The 16,244-nt window shown below is 49.1% G+C and overlaps 2 protein-coding genes across 4 annotated transcripts in view; both read left to right on the top strand.

Moving 5' to 3' along the window:
- LOC142696322 (microtubule-actin cross-linking factor 1, isoforms 6/7-like) overlaps positions 1–7,615 on the top strand; it is a 42,705-nt gene extending 35,090 nt beyond the window's left edge. The window contains exons 18-22 of one of the 3 annotated variants that reach the window (XM_075847662.1): positions 14–88; positions 3,937–4,054; positions 4,854–5,035; positions 6,733–6,853; positions 7,133–7,615. In XM_075847662.1, the coding sequence (XP_075703777.1) occupies positions 14–88; positions 3,937–4,054; positions 4,854–5,035; positions 6,733–6,853; positions 7,133–7,158 (522 nt within the window). In that variant the 3' untranslated portion in view covers positions 7,159–7,615. Of the gene's footprint in view, positions 1–13; positions 89–814; positions 1,527–3,936; positions 4,055–4,853; positions 5,036–6,732; positions 6,854–7,132 lie in introns of those variants that run through there. The other 2 variants (XM_075847664.1, XM_075847663.1) reach the window with 2 other exon arrangements.
- Positions 7,616–7,617: 2 nt separating this feature from the next.
- LOC142696323 (uncharacterized) lies at positions 7,618–10,901 on the top strand. Its single transcript, XM_075847665.1, has 2 exons — positions 7,618–9,810; positions 9,901–10,901. The coding sequence occupies exons 1-2, from the start codon at positions 8,893–8,895 to the stop codon at positions 9,955–9,957; spliced, it is 975 nt and encodes a 324-aa protein (XP_075703780.1). The 5' UTR covers positions 7,618–8,892; the 3' UTR covers positions 9,958–10,901.
- Positions 10,902–16,244: the final 5,343 nt, after the last annotated feature.

Consider the following 16,244-nt stretch of genomic DNA (forward strand, 5'->3'; position numbering starts at 1 on the left):
CCTCTTTCTCTAGGTCAACAGACAAGTGGCTCAGTGTAATTGTGCAAAGCGTTTTCAGGTGGAACAGATCAGCGCCAACCGATACCGGGTGAGTATGAAACGCGTGGTCAATATAAGGGTATGTGCACACACACTAATTACGTCCGTAATTGACGGACGTATTTCGGCCGCAAGTCCCGGACCGAACACAGTGCAGGGAGCCGGGCTCCTAGCATCATACTTATGTACGATGCTAGGAGTCCCTGCCTCTCTGCAGGACGAATATCCCGTACTGAAAACATGATTACACTACGGGACAGTTGTCCTGCAGCGAGGCAGGGACTCCTAGCATCGTACATAAGTATGATGCTAGGAGCCCTGCTCCCTGCACTGTGTTCGGTCCGGTACTTGCGGCCGAATTACGTTCGTCAATTACGGACGTAATTAGTGTGTGTGCACATACCCTTATTCATCCAGATCCTTCTCATCCTCCACCCGACTGCCCAACCCCCCCCCCCCCCCCCATAGACTCCGGAATAATATACTGGGCGAGTCAAAAGTCAAGGCACCAAACCAGTATGTATTAGACCAATGGGAGCAGCAATGACCTAGGTGAAACCTCCGCTATCTCTAATTCTACTTACATGTTTCTGGTTCTTGACTTTTCACTCACCTTCGACACTACGGGATTACCAAGTGCTTTACCCAGACCCTCCTGACCCTGATCTGCAGACCTGCTCCCCCAGCATCTCAATGCTCCTTCTGTAACTCCTACACTATTCTATAGTTGATTTTCATTCTCGTTTTTCTGCTTCTCCCCATCCCCCCCCTACAGACCTTTGTTCTTTTCCCCCGCGCTTCTGCTCCCGCATTGTCACTAGAAAGTCGCCCCCGTACATGTCGCTTCAGGAGTGTCACCCCATGCCTGTTCCACGCTATATCCCCCCGTGATATTTACCCTCCGGCATACAGCTCCGATATCTAGCATGTCATGCATTTGCTCATGGTCGTGGTCCGTGTCGCTTGGTATCAGTCGTCCCCTCTGTAGCGGTAGACGCCATCGTCCGCAGATATTTTGGTTTGTGGGTTCTCCTCCGTGTATCCTAATTATCATATCCCAGACAGATGATTTATGGCTCACAGGTCACCCCTGCTGGGTCCATTGTGTCCACCTTTCCTGTAGGTACCTCTTATAACCTCAACTGTAGGGATCTTCATGTGACTGTAACCCCCTGTGGTAAGGAACATCACCCCCCTATGTATATAGCCAAACTACTGTAGGAATCTCCTCCTGTCCTAAATCCATACTAACCAGCCCCTCCTCCGCTAACTAAAGCCCCTATGTACAATGATCCCTGCTGTAGGGATCTCTCAATGTCTGTAACCTCTTGTAAGTGGGATATCCGACTCCCTATATCTGTAGACTGACCGCCCTTCTGTAGGAACCACTTTGTATTGAATGTCTGGCGGCCCCACTATTATTCCAGAGATCATCCTGTGTCTGTAGCGTCACCTGTAGGGATTTCCCCGGATCTGTACTCTGGTGCTGTAGGGATTTCCCCGGGTCTGTCCTCCGGTGCTGTAGGGATTTCCCCGGGTCTGTCCTCCGGTGCTGTAGAGATTTCCCCGGGTCTGTCCTCCGGTGCTGTAGGGATTTCCCCGGGTCTGTCCTCCGGTGCTGTAGGGATTTCCCCGGGTCTGTCCTCCGGTGCTGTAGAGATTTCCCCGGATCTGTACTCCGGTGCTGTAGGGATTTCCCCGGGTCTGTACTCCGGTGCTGTAGGGATCTCCCCGGGTCTGTACTCCGGTGCTGTAGAGATTTCCCCGGGTCTGTTCTCCGGTGCTGTAGAGATTTCCCCGGGTCTGTACTCCGGTGCTGTAGAGATTTCCACGGGTCTGTACTCCGGTGCTGTAGGGATTTCCCCGGGTCTGTCCTCCAGTGTTGTAGAGATTTTCCCGGGTCTGTTCTCCGGTGCTGTAGGGATTTCCCCGGGTCTGTCCTCCAGTGTTGTAGAGATTTCCCCGGATCTGTACTCCGGTGCTGTAGGGATTTCCCCGGGTCTGTACTCCGGTGCTGTAGGGATTTCCCCGGGTCTGTTCTCCGGCGCTGTAGAGATTTCCCCGGGTCTGTACTCCGGTGCTGTAGGGATTTCCCCGCGTCTGTACTCCGGTGCTGTAGGGATTTCCCCGCGTCTGTACTCCGGTGCTGTAGAGATTTCCCCGGGTCTGTACTCCGGTGCTGTAGGGATTTCCCCGGGTCTGTCCTCCGGTGCTGTAGGGATTTCCCCGGGTCTGTCCTCCGGTGCTGTAGGGATTTCCCCGGGTCTGTCCTCCGGTGCTGTAGGGATTTCCCCGGGTCTGTACTCCGGTGTTGTAGGGATTTCCCCGGGTCTGTCCTCCGGTGCTGTAGGGATTTCCCCGGGTCTGTCCTCCGGTGCTGTAGGGATTTCCCCGGGTCTGTCCTCCGGTGCTGTAGGGATTTCCCCGGGTCTGTCCTCCGGTGCTGTAGGGATTTCCCCGGGTCTGTCCTCCGGTGCTGTAGGGATTTCCCCGGGTCTGTCCTCCGGTGCTGTAGGGATCTCCCCGGGTCTGTCCTCCGGTGTTGTAGGGATTTCCCCGGGTCTGTCCTCCGGTGCTGTATGGATTTCCCCGGGTCTGTCCTCCGGTGCTGTATGGATTTCCCCGGGTCTGTCCTCCGGTGCTGTATGGATTTCCCCGGGTCTGTCCTCCGGTGCTGTAGGGATTTCCCCGGGTCTGTCCTCCGGTGCTGTAGGGATTTCCCCGGGTCTGTCCTCCGGTGCTGTAGGGATTTCCCCGGGTCTGTACTCCGGTGTTGTAGGGATTTCCCCGGGTCTGTCCTCCGGTGTTGTAGGGATTTCCCCGGGTCTGTCCTCCGGTGCTGTAGGGATTTCCCCGGGTCTGTCCTCCGGTGCTGTAGGGATTTCCCCGGGTCTGTCCTCCGGTGCTGTAGGGATTTCCCCGGGTCTGTCCTCCGGTGCTGTAGGGATCTCCCCGGGTCTGTCCTCCGGTGTTGTAGGGATTTCCCCGGGTCTGTCCTCCGGTGCTGTATGGATTTCCCCGGGTCTGTCCTCCGGTGCTGTATGGATTTCCCCGGGTCTGTCCTCCGGTGCTGTAGGGATTTCCCCGGGTCTGTCCTCCGGTGCTGTAGGGATTTCCCCGGGTCTGTCCTCCGGTGCTGTAGGGATCTCCCCGGGTCTGTCCTCCGGTGTTGTAGGGATTTCCCCGGGTCTGTCCTCCGGTGCTGTATGGATTTCCCCGGGTCTGTCCTCCGGTGCTGTAGGGATTTCCCCGGGTCTGTCCTCCGGTGCTGTATGGATTTCCCCGGGTCTGTACTCCGGTGCTGTAGGGATCTCCCCGGGTCTGTACTCCGGTGCTGTAGGGATCTCCCCGGGTCTGTACTCCGGTGCTGTAGGGATCTCCCCGGGTCTGTACTCCGGTGCTGTAGGGATCTCCCCGGGTCTATACTCCGGTGCTGTAGGGATTTCCCCGGGTCTGTACTACGGTGCTGTAGGGATCTCCCCGGGTCTGTACTCCGGTGCTGTAGGGATCTCCCCGGGTCTGTACTCCGGTGCTGTAGGGATCTCCCCGGGTCTGTACTCCGGTGCTGTATGGATTTCCCCGGGTCTGTACTACGGTGCTGTAGGGATCTCCCCGGGTCTGTTCTCCGGTGCTGTAGGGATTTCCCCGGGTCTGTACTCCGGTGCTGTAGGGATCTCCCCGGGTCTGTACTCCGGTGCTGTAGGGATCTCCCCGGGTCTGTACTCCGGTGCTGTAGGGATTTCCCCGGGTCTGTTCTCCGGTGCTGTAGGGATTTCCCCGGGTCTGTACTCCGGTGCTGTAGGGATCTCCCCGGGTCTGTAGAGCCCCCTGGTGAACATGTTGCCCCCTGCACCCCTCTCCTCGCTGTGTCAGAATGTCAGTTTGTCTCTCTCTCAGTTTGGGGAGTCTCAGCAGCTGCGCATGGTCCGGATTCTGCGGAGTTCCCTGATGGTGCGGGTGGGAGGCGGATGGATCGCTCTGGATGAATTCCTGGTGAAGAATGACCCATGTAGAGGTGCGTCACACGTGTTATTCCCCCTCCCCTGGGTGCAGGGACTGGTCTGACTGCGGGTGTCACAATGTGTAACGCTGTGGTCCCTCATGCCTGGCCGCACTAAATATTCACAACGCCCCCGGTGACCGCGACGGACACCTGAAGAAGATTTACCTGCAACTAAAGCAAAATGTACAAGTACCAGTTCTATCCTTGCAAATATCGGTGGCGCCTACAGGGCAGGACGGGTCTTCTAGGACTTCTGGGCACGCTCCTCTGTATCTAAGGCGAGCTGTAAGGAGCGACTCAGGGCGGCACACCTACTAAAGTGACCGGTGCCGAATTCTGTCCCGAGTCACATGCTGCCGACATTTTATAAAGCAGGTTTCATCTAACCCCGTTATCTCTATAGTGAATGTCTCTCCCATGATGCCTCGGGACTGAGCACACATTTCATATTCCCTGTAACTGGGAGGAGCCTTGTCCTGTACTCAATGTCGCCCCCTGCTGGTCTGTAAGGGGGAAAATATGTTCTTGTGAGATTCTGTATTGTGAGACTGGGGGTGGTAATTAGGAATTATGGTGGCCCCCAGACTATGGTGGTCCGGGCTCTCAGGCCGCTCGGCCCAGACACAAACTTCATGTTGGTTTAGGCTATAAAGTGGCCACCTCCATTGTTAGTATACAATAACGCAGTTTCCCAGAATTCCCTTGGTGTTGCCCTCACCTCTGGCCTGATGGGCCCAGGTGACCGTCATCAGATAATCTCCATGTTCTACAGTTTCTCATATTAAGGAGCTTGTTATTGTTTTTTTTGCAGTGAAAAGCCGGACCAATCTTAAGATTAATGAGAAGTATCTGTCCCCCGATCCCTTCTCCGCATCCTCCCTCAGTCGTGGCGGGAGCCAGGCCAAAGCTAAAGGGTTGTCACCGAGCCACTCCAACTCCAGCCTCAGCCTGTACACCAGCGCCTCAGCCCCCAGCAGCCCACAGAGCAGAAAGGTGCGGACCCCGAGCAGCTGCAGGGTGGGGGTCTACACATTCATTCATCACCGAACATACATACAAGGAGGAGAATCCGTGACATCAAAATCATATTATATATCAGTGATGTCAGTAACAGGGGGCGGAGCTGTGACAACCTCTCACACATGATATACAGGCTGGTTGTCAGTAGTAATAGATGAATAGCTGTTACTGTATATAAGATGTGTGGATCTCATGTCTGATCACAGTGTAATTATATTATATATCAGTGATGTCAGTAACAGGGGGCGGGGCTGTGACAACCTCTCACACATGATATACAGGCTGGTTGTCAGTAGTAATAGATGAATAGCTGTTACTGTATATAAGATGTGTGGATCTCATGTCTGATCACAGTGTAATTATATTATATATCAGTGATGTCAGTAACAGGGGGCGGGGCTGTGACAACCTCTCACACATGATATACAGGCTGGTTGTCAGTAATAATAGATGAATAGCTGTTACTGTATATAAGATGTGTGGATCTCATGTCTGATCACAGTGTAATTATATTATATATCAGTGATGTCAGTAACAGGGGGCGGAGCTGTGACAACCTCTCACACATGATATACAGGCTGGTTGTCAGTAGTAATAGATGAATAGCTGTTACTGTATATAAGATGTGTGGATCTCATGTCTGATCACAATGTAATTATATTATATATCAGTGATGTCAGTAACAGGGGGCGGAGCTGTGACAACCTCTCACACATGATATACAGGCTGGTTGTCAGTAGTAATAGATGAATAGCTGTTACTGTATATAAGATGTGTGGATCTCATGTCTGATCACAGTGTAATTATATTATATATCAGTGATGTCAGTAACAGGGGGCGGGGCTGTGACAACCTCTCACACATGATATACAGGCTGGTTGTCAGTAGTAATAGATGAATAGCTGTTACTGTATATAAGATGTGTGGATCTCATGTCTGATCACAGTGTAATTATATATATCAGTGATGTCAGTAACAGGGGGCGGAGCTGTGACAACCTCTCACACATGATATACAGGCTGGTTGTCAGTAGTAATAGATGAATAGCTGTTACTGTATATAAGATGTGTAGCACTCATGTCTGATCACAATGTAATTATATTATATATCAGTGATGTCAGTAACAGGGGGCGGAGCTGTGACAACCTCTCACACATGATATACAGGCTGGTTGTCAGTAGTAATAGATGAATAGCTGTTACTGTATATAAGATGTGTGGATCTCATGTCTGATCACAGTGTAATTATATTATATATCAGTGATGTCAGTAACAGGGGGCGGAGCTGTGACAACCTCTCACACATGATATACAGGCTGGTTGTCAGTAGTAATAGATGAATAGCTGTTACTGTATATAAGATGTGTGGATCTCATGTCTGATCACAGTGTAATTATATTATATATCAGTGATGTCAGTAACAGGGGGCGGGGCTGTGACAACTTCTCACACGATATACAGGCTGGTTGTCAGTAGTAATAGATGAATAGCTGTTACTGTATATAAGATGTGTGGATCTCATGTCTGATCACAATGTAATTATATTATATATCAGTGATGTCAGTAACAGGGGGCGGGGCTGTGACAACCTCTCATTCAGTTATAAGGGGTCGTCTCGTTTATCTCCTTCATCCTGTGGTAATGTTGGTGAAATTTTATATCCTCCACTAGACTGTTCTCCGAAGGACGCGCTCCGGGGATCGATGTCACAGGTCCAGGTCGTCGTTGATTACAGATGACACAGACCTAAACTTTTCGCCAGCAGAAGACAGCGCCAATTCCACCTCAACCGGTCAGTAATGTAAACCATCTCCTGTCACCATCATGAAATATTCATCTACATCTTTGGTGCTGTCTCGTAGCCGTTGGGATCCACCATTGGGCCCAGTCACTTGTGTGGCCTCTTGAGTGGTTATGACCACAGACTGTGGCCACTTCCCCAACCGTCTTGGCCGCCATTCTATGTACATTCATCTCTTTATCCTTCTCGGCCTCCATATTCCCCTGATCTACCGCTCCAGTCCTCATCTCCTCGGCTCCTTTGTCTTCATGTTTGCCTCTTGTGTTTCAGATAAGACAGACACTCCGCCCACATGACATCATGTTACCGCCGTCCCCCGAGAAGCTCATAGTGTTTCAGACAATCTCCGGACTGGCCGCTAACTCGGAGAGTATTGAGCTCGCCTTCAACTCACCGGCTATTGGGGCGACCATGGCGAGTCCCCAGGAGGACATGAGAAGGAAATACTTTGTGTCGGAGGGGAGACTGGCGGCTGAGTGCTGGAAGTTATTAGATGCCGCCATGTTCCCAGTGATAACTGTACAGTGCTGAGCATTCCCCGCTGTGAGAGAGGAGGCGGCTCGCTCCATGTTCTGGTCATGTCCATAGAAAGGTCAACCCTGGGGAACACAGAGCAGCTCGTCCAGTCATTGTAGAGTGAAAAGCTCTCTGACATTCTCATAGATATAGCGTTTCAATTCCTCACTATTTCTGAGATCTCTGCTTGCTCTCAGTGACTAGACACATTATTTACATTTATATGTAACTGATAAACCTGTCCTGATCACACAGCTGAGGTTTTATTGAATCCAGTCTAAGCAATCCTCATGAAGCCTTCAGACTGAAAACTCATACCTGTGTACACTGTAACACGTCTATCAGCTGTGTGAACAGGACTAGGTCATGTGCTCATTCACTGGCGGCAAACAGAGATATTGAAAATATTGTGGAATTTAAGCATAAAGTATATTAGAAAGTTGTAGGCCTTTTCATTATACAATGATGAAGCTTAATTTACAGGAGACTGGACGCCGGCCCTTTAAGGACAGGGTCTGCAGAATATATATCCAGATATAAGGCGGTACGCTCTGATAACAGGGAACGGTGCTCGGGGTACCATGGGGTTCAAGTTTCCCAAGGGGTTACAAGGAGCCCACTGTCTATAATGACCTCAGGACCAGGGATCCGGTGCCATGAATCAGCATAAGGGGGCGCTGTAGTATGTACACCCCCAATCAGGGCTGTCTAATTTACATGTGCACCCGAGCCTCGCCCTCCATACACAGCCTCTCTACTGTTCCGTCATATTTTGCCCCTGTTTTTGTTTCTGGGGCTTCAGTATTTAGTCGTCTCGTTCTTTTGGTCGTCTCAGTAGAGGTCAGTGCAGCGTGGAGAGACAGTGACCAGTTCTGTGCATCTATTCAAGTGGTGGTCACTAGGCCTAAGTGGAGTCACCTGGGTTTTTGGGGTACCCTCATAGTTGTTTTATATAATTGGGGACAGGTTTTTTTCTACCAAAACTTAGGAAAGATGTAAGGGGCACTTTTATAACAGACTCTTATTGAGTGCAGGAAGGGGGTACAGACTCATAGCGAGCTCAGCGCCCCAGCCACAATCTAGGACATCACTGCGATCACTGCAGGAACCGGATGGAAGTTCACATGTTGATGGTGCTAGTTCTGCTCCGGGGCCCTGTACTACTTACCATCACTTGCTGAGAGGAAAGTGGTGTCCCTGCACCCCTGAAAGTGAAGGTCCAGTATGTAGAAGACAGGACGGTGGAGGATGAGGAAGAAGACAACGGCGGTGGAGGATGAGGAAGGGGAACACAGGACGATGAAAGATGAGGAAGGAGAAGACAGGGCGGTGGAGGATGGAGAAGGAGAATTAGGGTGGTGGAGGATGAGGAAGGGGAAGACAGGGCGGTGGAGGATGAGGAAGGGGAAGACAGGGCGGTGGAGGATGAGGAAGGGGAAGACAGGGCGGTGGAGGATGAGGAAGGGGAAGACAGGACGGTGGAGGATGAGGAAGGGGAAGACAGGCGGTGGAGGATGAGGAAGGGGAAGACGGCGATGGAGGATGAGGAAGGGGAAGACAGGGCGGTGGAGGATGAGGAAGCGGAAGACAGGACGGTGGAGGATGAGGAAGCGGAAGACAGGACGGTGGAGGATGAGGAAGGGGAAGACAGGACGGTGGAGGATGAGGAAGGGGAAGACAGGACGGTCGAGGATGAGGAAGGTGAAGACAGGGCGGTGGAGGATGAGGAAGAAGAAGACAGGACGGTGGAGAATGAGGAAGGGGAAGACAGGATGATGAAAGATGAGGAAGGCGAAGACAGAACAGTGGAGGATGAGGAAGGGGAAGACAGGGCGGTGGAGGATGAGGAAGGGGAAGACAGGGCGGTGGAGGATGAGGAAGGGGAAGACAGGGCGGTGGAGGATGAGGAAGGGGAACACAGGACGATGAAAGATGAGGAAGGAGAAGACAGGACGGTGGAGGATGAGGAAGGGGAATTAGGGTGGTGGAGGATGAGGAAGGCGAAGACAGGACGGTTAAGGAAGGGGAAGACGGCGGTGGAGGATGAGGAAGGTGAAGACAGGACGGTGGAGGATGCGGAGGGTGAAGACAAGACGGTGGAGGATGCGGAAGGGGAAGACAGGACGGTGGAGGATGAGGAAGGTGAAGACAGGGCGGTGGAGGATGAGGAAGAAGACAGGACGGTGGAGGATGAGGAAGGGGAACACAGGACGATGAAAGATGAGGAAGGCGAAGACAGAACGGTGGAGGATGAGGAAGGGGAAGACAGGGAGGTGGAGGATGAGGAAGGGGAAGACAGGGCGGTGGAGGAAGGGGAAGATAGGGCGGTGGAGGATGAGGAAGGGGAACACAGGACGATGAAAGATGAGGAAGGAGAAGACAGGACGGTGGAGGATGGAGAAGGGGAATTAGGGTGGTGGAGGATGAGGAAGGTGAAGACAGGACGGTGGAGGATGCGGAAGGGGAAGACAGGACGGTGGAGGATGCGGAAGGGGAAGACAGGACGGTGGAGGATGCGGAAGGGGAAGACAGGACGGATGAGGAAGGAGAAGACGGTGTCGGATGAGAAGATAGAGTGATGGTGGATGAGGTAGGAGATGGTAATTGCGCGGTAAGTGATGACGTTTCATGGCTGAAGCGTTAAGGGGGAGCTATGGGCAGAGGTGTACGGAGTCCCCCCACAATCATCAAGACATGGAGGACGGCAGAAAGAAGGAGACAGAAGGTGACAAGGTGGAGACCATTCAGCAATATTGCCGTTATATTTAGGGTTCAGGATTATGGGGTGCAGGGGCGCCAGAATCAGGAAAATAACTCTCCCGACTATTAAATCTAAGCTGAAACCTTTCTAATGATCCTCCTCATCATGTTAGTACACGGGTGGGGGGGCACACAATGGGGCGGGTGCCATTAATGATGCGTCGCCCTCTACTGTCTGTACATTATAGAGCGTCTGCCGTCTCAGTGTATGAGAACCCACCACCCCACAGTCTATAGAAAACAATGGAATCAGCCGCAAGAGATGGAAAAGTAAGTGCCCCCTATAGCAATTCAAAGTTGAAGTAACCCCCTTTATAGCACATATAATAAGAGCCGCCCTGACGGGGGTGTACACAGAGGGGGGCGCCATTGTGCAGCTGGTTTATGAACTTGGCGCCCCCATGATCGCCCCTGCTTCACCCCCCACCAGCCTCATGTCCTGATCTCCTGAGCCATAAAGGAGGAGTGATGGTAAAGTGGCAGGAGGGTGGTACACGGCGTCACACCTGTCCCGGTTCCCACATTGCGCCGTTTTGGTGAATTTGATGTATGTTGCGCAGATCTGTAAAGGCAGCGGCTGCAGGACCCCACGACACTGACGTTGCCCGAAGAGCTAGCACTCCATGGCGGCTGCATTGTCCAGTTGCCTGTGTCTTTACGGTTGATGTGACTTGTACTGACGTTGGATTGATCTCATCTCGTTGTGTATTGGAGCAGACGTGCGTCACTGCTCCGCCATCTTGAATACAGGTAAATGTTGGGTCTCCAGTGGATAAATCTTCCTCCTCGGCGATCACTGTGATTATATGTGCAGCAGGGCCCGGTTTGCCCGTACGTTCAGATAAATATATTACTTGTATATGGGACAGGACGTGGCGTCCATCACTGTGGGGGAGGGGACGGCGGAGGGAGCTGTACAGATATTTCTATATGTCGTAGCGTCCAGCGCTGGTGATCTGAGCCTGTATATTCGGGATATTGATAGACTGCAGGACGTAGATAAGTGTTTAATGTGGGGGGGTCTCATAGATTATAAGGGTTGAAGGGTCGTTGCTGCTGTGGGGAGGGGGGATTTATCGCCCTCTGTCATGTTGGGTGGGTGAACTCTCAGCCCCCCTGATTCCTGAGCCTCCCGGGATGTCACGAGATGGGCACAGCGGACAATCCTGTCACCTGTGCATTGTACCGACCTGCGCGGATAAAGAAACATTGTTACAACTGATGCCCCGCCCACATGACGTCACATGAGCCAAGTCCATACAAGTCATCAGGGTGTATTCACACGGCGCAGTTTTTCTGCATTTACCATGCGGCTAAAACGCATTAATTTTTCCAGTCCGGTTTTCGGCCGCGCGCCAAAACGGCAAGGTTTGAATACACCTAAGAGGCGGCAACTCAGGAGAACCGGGATCTAATCATCCGATCGGAGACGGATCTGTACTCGCCAGTCAGAGACACAAACATGGGATCAGACATGGAGAATAAGGACGTACCCCGTATCTTTCACCACCTCGTCCCGTACATGTACTGATCCTGATTACACCATGTCAGTCTCTAGTCAGATCCAGAGCTGCAGTCACACTTCTGCTATTACATCATGTTTCTACTCCAGTCACATCCACAGCTGCATTTGTATTTCTACTCCAGTCACATCCACAGCTGCATTTGTATTTCTGTTACATTATACTTGATACTTACAATTCTGCTTTTACATCATGCTCATCATATACTCCAATCACATCCAGAGCTGCAGTCACAATTCTGCTTTTACATCATGTCTTCTACTCCAGACACATCCAGAACTGTGGTCCCAAAAGTGGGACATGATGTAACTAAAGATCAGTACGGTAGAGCTTCGACTTAAAGGGACAGAAACCTGGAAATGATTCAGCAGTGCGTGATGAGGGTCTGTGAGCTCAATCCTAATCTCAGCCCCTTCTATAAAACTGATGGCTGTCACTTTATACAGATCCATTCCCTGCCTGATATCCTGAGGAAAGATCCTGAAAACAAATCCGTAAACCCTGCAGAGGCTTTCACGTCGCTTCTACGTTTTCTTGCACGCAATGTATGGGAAGACGGGGGAGGGGAATGTAGACGCCTATACTGTAACTAATCCTTGTATAAAGCTCATCTGTATAATAAAGCTTTTCTATATTCTCCGGAGCACCCGCTGCATTCTTATAAGACGTCACCCACGACACAGGAGACAACATGGCGTCCAAGAAAGAGGAATCCAAACAAATCACATATATGTCTGATCACAGTGTCATTATATTATATATCAGTGATGTCAGTAACAGGGGGCGGGGCTGTGACAACCTCTCACACATGGTATACAGGCTGGTTGTCAGTAGTAATAGATGAATAGCTGTTACTGTATATAAGATGTGTGGATCTCATGTCTGATCACAATGTAATTATATTATATATCAGTGACGTCAGTAACAGGGGGCGGGGCTGTGACAACCTCTCACACATGATATACAGGCTGGTTGTCAGTAGTAATAGATGAATAGCTGTTACTGTATATAAGATGTGTGGATCTCATGTCTGATCACATGTAATTATATTATATATCAGTGATGTCAGTAACAGGGGGCGGGGCTGTGACAACCTCTCACACATGATATACAGGCTGGTTGTCAGTAGTAATAGATGAATAGCTGTTACTGTATATAAGATGTGTGGATCTCATGTCTGATCACATGTAATTATATTATATATCAGTGATGTCAGTAACAGGGGGCGGGGCTGTGACAACCTCTCACACATGATATAAAGGCTGGTTGTCAGTAACAGGGGGCGGGGCTGTGACAACCTTTCACACATGATATACAGGCTGGTTGTCAGTAACAGGGGGCGGGGCTGTGACAACCTCTCACACATGATATAAAGGCTGGTTGTCAGTAACAGGGGGCGGGGCTGTGACAACCTCTCACACATGATATACAGGCCGGTTGTCAGTAGTAATAGATGAATAGCTGTGACTGTATATAAGATGTGTGGATCTCATGTCTGATCACAGTGTAATTATATTATATATCAGTGATGTCAGTAACAGGGGGCGGAGCTGTGACAACCTCTCACACATGATATACAGGCTGGTTGTCAGTAGTAATAGTTGAATAGCTGTGACTGTATATAAGATGTGTGGATCTCATGTCTGATCACAGTGTAATTATATTATATATCAGTGATGTCAGTAACAGGGGGCGGGGCTGTGACAACCTCTCACACATGATATACAGGCTGGTTGTCAGTAGTAATAGATGAATAGCTGTTACTGTATATAAGATTTGTGGATCTCATGTCTGATCACAATGTAATTATATTATATATCAGTGATGTCAGTAACAGGGGGCGGAGCTGTGACAACCTCTCACACATGATATACAGGCTGGTTGTCAGTGGTAATAGATGAATAGCTGTTACTGTATATAAGGTGTGTGGATCTCATGTCTGATCACAATGTAATTATATTATATATCAGTGATGTCAGTAACAGGGGGCGGGGCTGTGACAACCTCTCACACATGATATAAAGGCTGGTTGTCAGTAACAGGGGGCGGGGCTGTGACAACCTTTCACACATGATATACAGGCTGGTTGTCAGTAAAAGGGGGCAGGGCTGTGACAACCTCTCACACATGATATACAGGCCGGTTGTCAGTAGTAATAGATGAATAGCTGTGACTGTATATAAGATGTGTGGATCTCATGTCTGATCACAGTGTAATTATATTATATATCAGTGATGTCAGTAACAGGGGGCGGAGCTGTGACAACCTCTCACACATGATATACAGGCTGGTTGTCAGTAGTAATAGATGAATAGCTGTGACTGTATATAAGATGTGTGGATCTCATGTCTGATCACAGTGTAATTATATTATATATCAGTGATGTCAGTAACAGGGGGCGGGGCTGTGACAACCTCTCACACATGATATACAGGCTGGTTGTCAGTAGTAATAGATGAATAGCTGTTGCTGTATATAAGATGTGTGGATCTCATGTCTGATCACAATGTAATTATATTATATATCAGTGATGTCAGTAACAGGGGGCGGAGCTGTGACAACCTCTCACACATGATATACAGGCTGGTTGTCAGTGGTAATAGATGAATAGCTGTTACTGTATATAAGGTGTGTGGATCTCATGTCTGATCACAATGTAATTATATTATATATCAGTGATGTCAGTAACAGGGGGCGGGGCTGTGACAACCTCTCACACATGATATAAAGGCTGGTTGTCAGTAACAGGGGGCGGGGCTGTGACAACCTTTCACACATGATATACAGGCTGGTTGTCAGTAACAGGGGGCAGGGCTGTGACAACCTCTCACACATGATATACAGGCCGGTTGTCAGTAGTAATAGATGAATAGCTGTGACTGTATATAAGATGTGTGGATCTCATGTCTGATCACAGTGTAATTATATTATATATCAGTGATGTCAGTAACAGGGGGCGGGGCTGTGACAACTTCTCACACATGATATACAGGCTGGTTGTCAGTAGTAATAGATGAATAGCTGTTACTGTATATAAGATGTGTGGATCTCATGTCTGATCACAGTGTAATTATATTATATATCAGTGATGTCAGTAACAGGGGGCGGAGCTGTGACAACCTCTCACACATGATATACAGGCTGGTTGTCAGTAGTAATAGATGAATAGCTGTGACTGTATATAAGATGTGTGGATCTCATGTCTGATCACAGTGTAATTATATTATATATCAGTGATGTCAGTAACAGGGGGCGGGGCTGTGACAACCTCTCACACATGATATACAGGCTGGTTGTCAGTAGTAATACATGAATAGCTGTGACTGTATATAAGATGTGTGGATCTCATGTCTGATCACAGTGTAATTATATTATATATCAGTGATGTCAGTAACAGGGGGCGGGGCTGTGACAACCTCTCACACATGATATACAGGCTGGTTGTCAGTAGTAATAGATGAATAGATGTGACTGTATATAAGATGTGTGGATCTCATGTCTGATCACAGTGTAATTATATTATATATCAGTGATGTCAGTAACAGGGGGCGGGGCTGTGACAACCTCTCACACATGATATACAGGCTGGTTGTCAGTAGTAATAGATGAATAGCTGTGACTGTATATAAGATGTGTGGATCTCATGTCTGATCACAGTGTAATTCTATTATATATCAGTGATGTCAGTAACAGGGGGCGGGGCTGTGACAACCTCTCACACATGATATACAGGCTGGTTGTCAGTAGTAATAGATGAATAGCTGTGACTGTATATAAGATGTGTGGATCTCATGTCTGATCACAGTGTAATTATATTATATATCAGTGATGTCAGTAACGGGGCGGAGCTGTGACAACCTCTCACACATGATATACAGGCTGGTTGTCAGTAGTAATAGATGAATAGCTGTTACTGTATATAAGATGTGTGGATCTCATGTCTGATCACAATGTAATTATATTATATATCAGTGATGTCAGTAACAGGGGGCGGAGCTGTGACAACCTCTCACACATGATATACAGGCTGGTTGTCAGTGGTAATAGATGAATAGCTGTTACTGTATATAAGGTGTGTGGATCTCATGTCTGATCACAATGTAATTATATTATATATCAGTGATGTCAGTAACAGGGGGCGGGGCTGTGACAACCTCTCACACATGATATACAGGCTGGTTGTCAGTAGTAATAGATGAATAGCTGTTACTGTATATAAGATGTGTGGATCTCATGTCTGATCACAATGTAATTATATTATATATCAGTGATGTCAGTAAAAGGGGGCGGAGCTGTGACAACCTCTCACACATGATATACAGGCTGGTTGTCAGTAGTAATAGATGAATAGCTGTTACTGTATATAAGATGTGTGGATCTCATGTCTGATCACAATGTAATTATATTATATATCAGTGATGTCAGTAACAGGGGGCGGGGCTGTGACAACCTCTCACACATGATATACAGGCTGGTTGTCAGTAGTAATAGATGAATAGCTGTAACTGTATATAAGATGTGTGGATCTCATGTCTGATCACAGTGTAATTATATTATATATCAGTGATGTCAGTAACAGGGGG

This window comes from Rhinoderma darwinii (genome assembly GCF_050947455.1).
Source record: "Rhinoderma darwinii isolate aRhiDar2 chromosome 5 unlocalized genomic scaffold, aRhiDar2.hap1 SUPER_5_unloc_55, whole genome shotgun sequence".
Taxonomy (NCBI): domain Eukaryota; kingdom Metazoa; phylum Chordata; class Amphibia; order Anura; family Rhinodermatidae; genus Rhinoderma; species Rhinoderma darwinii.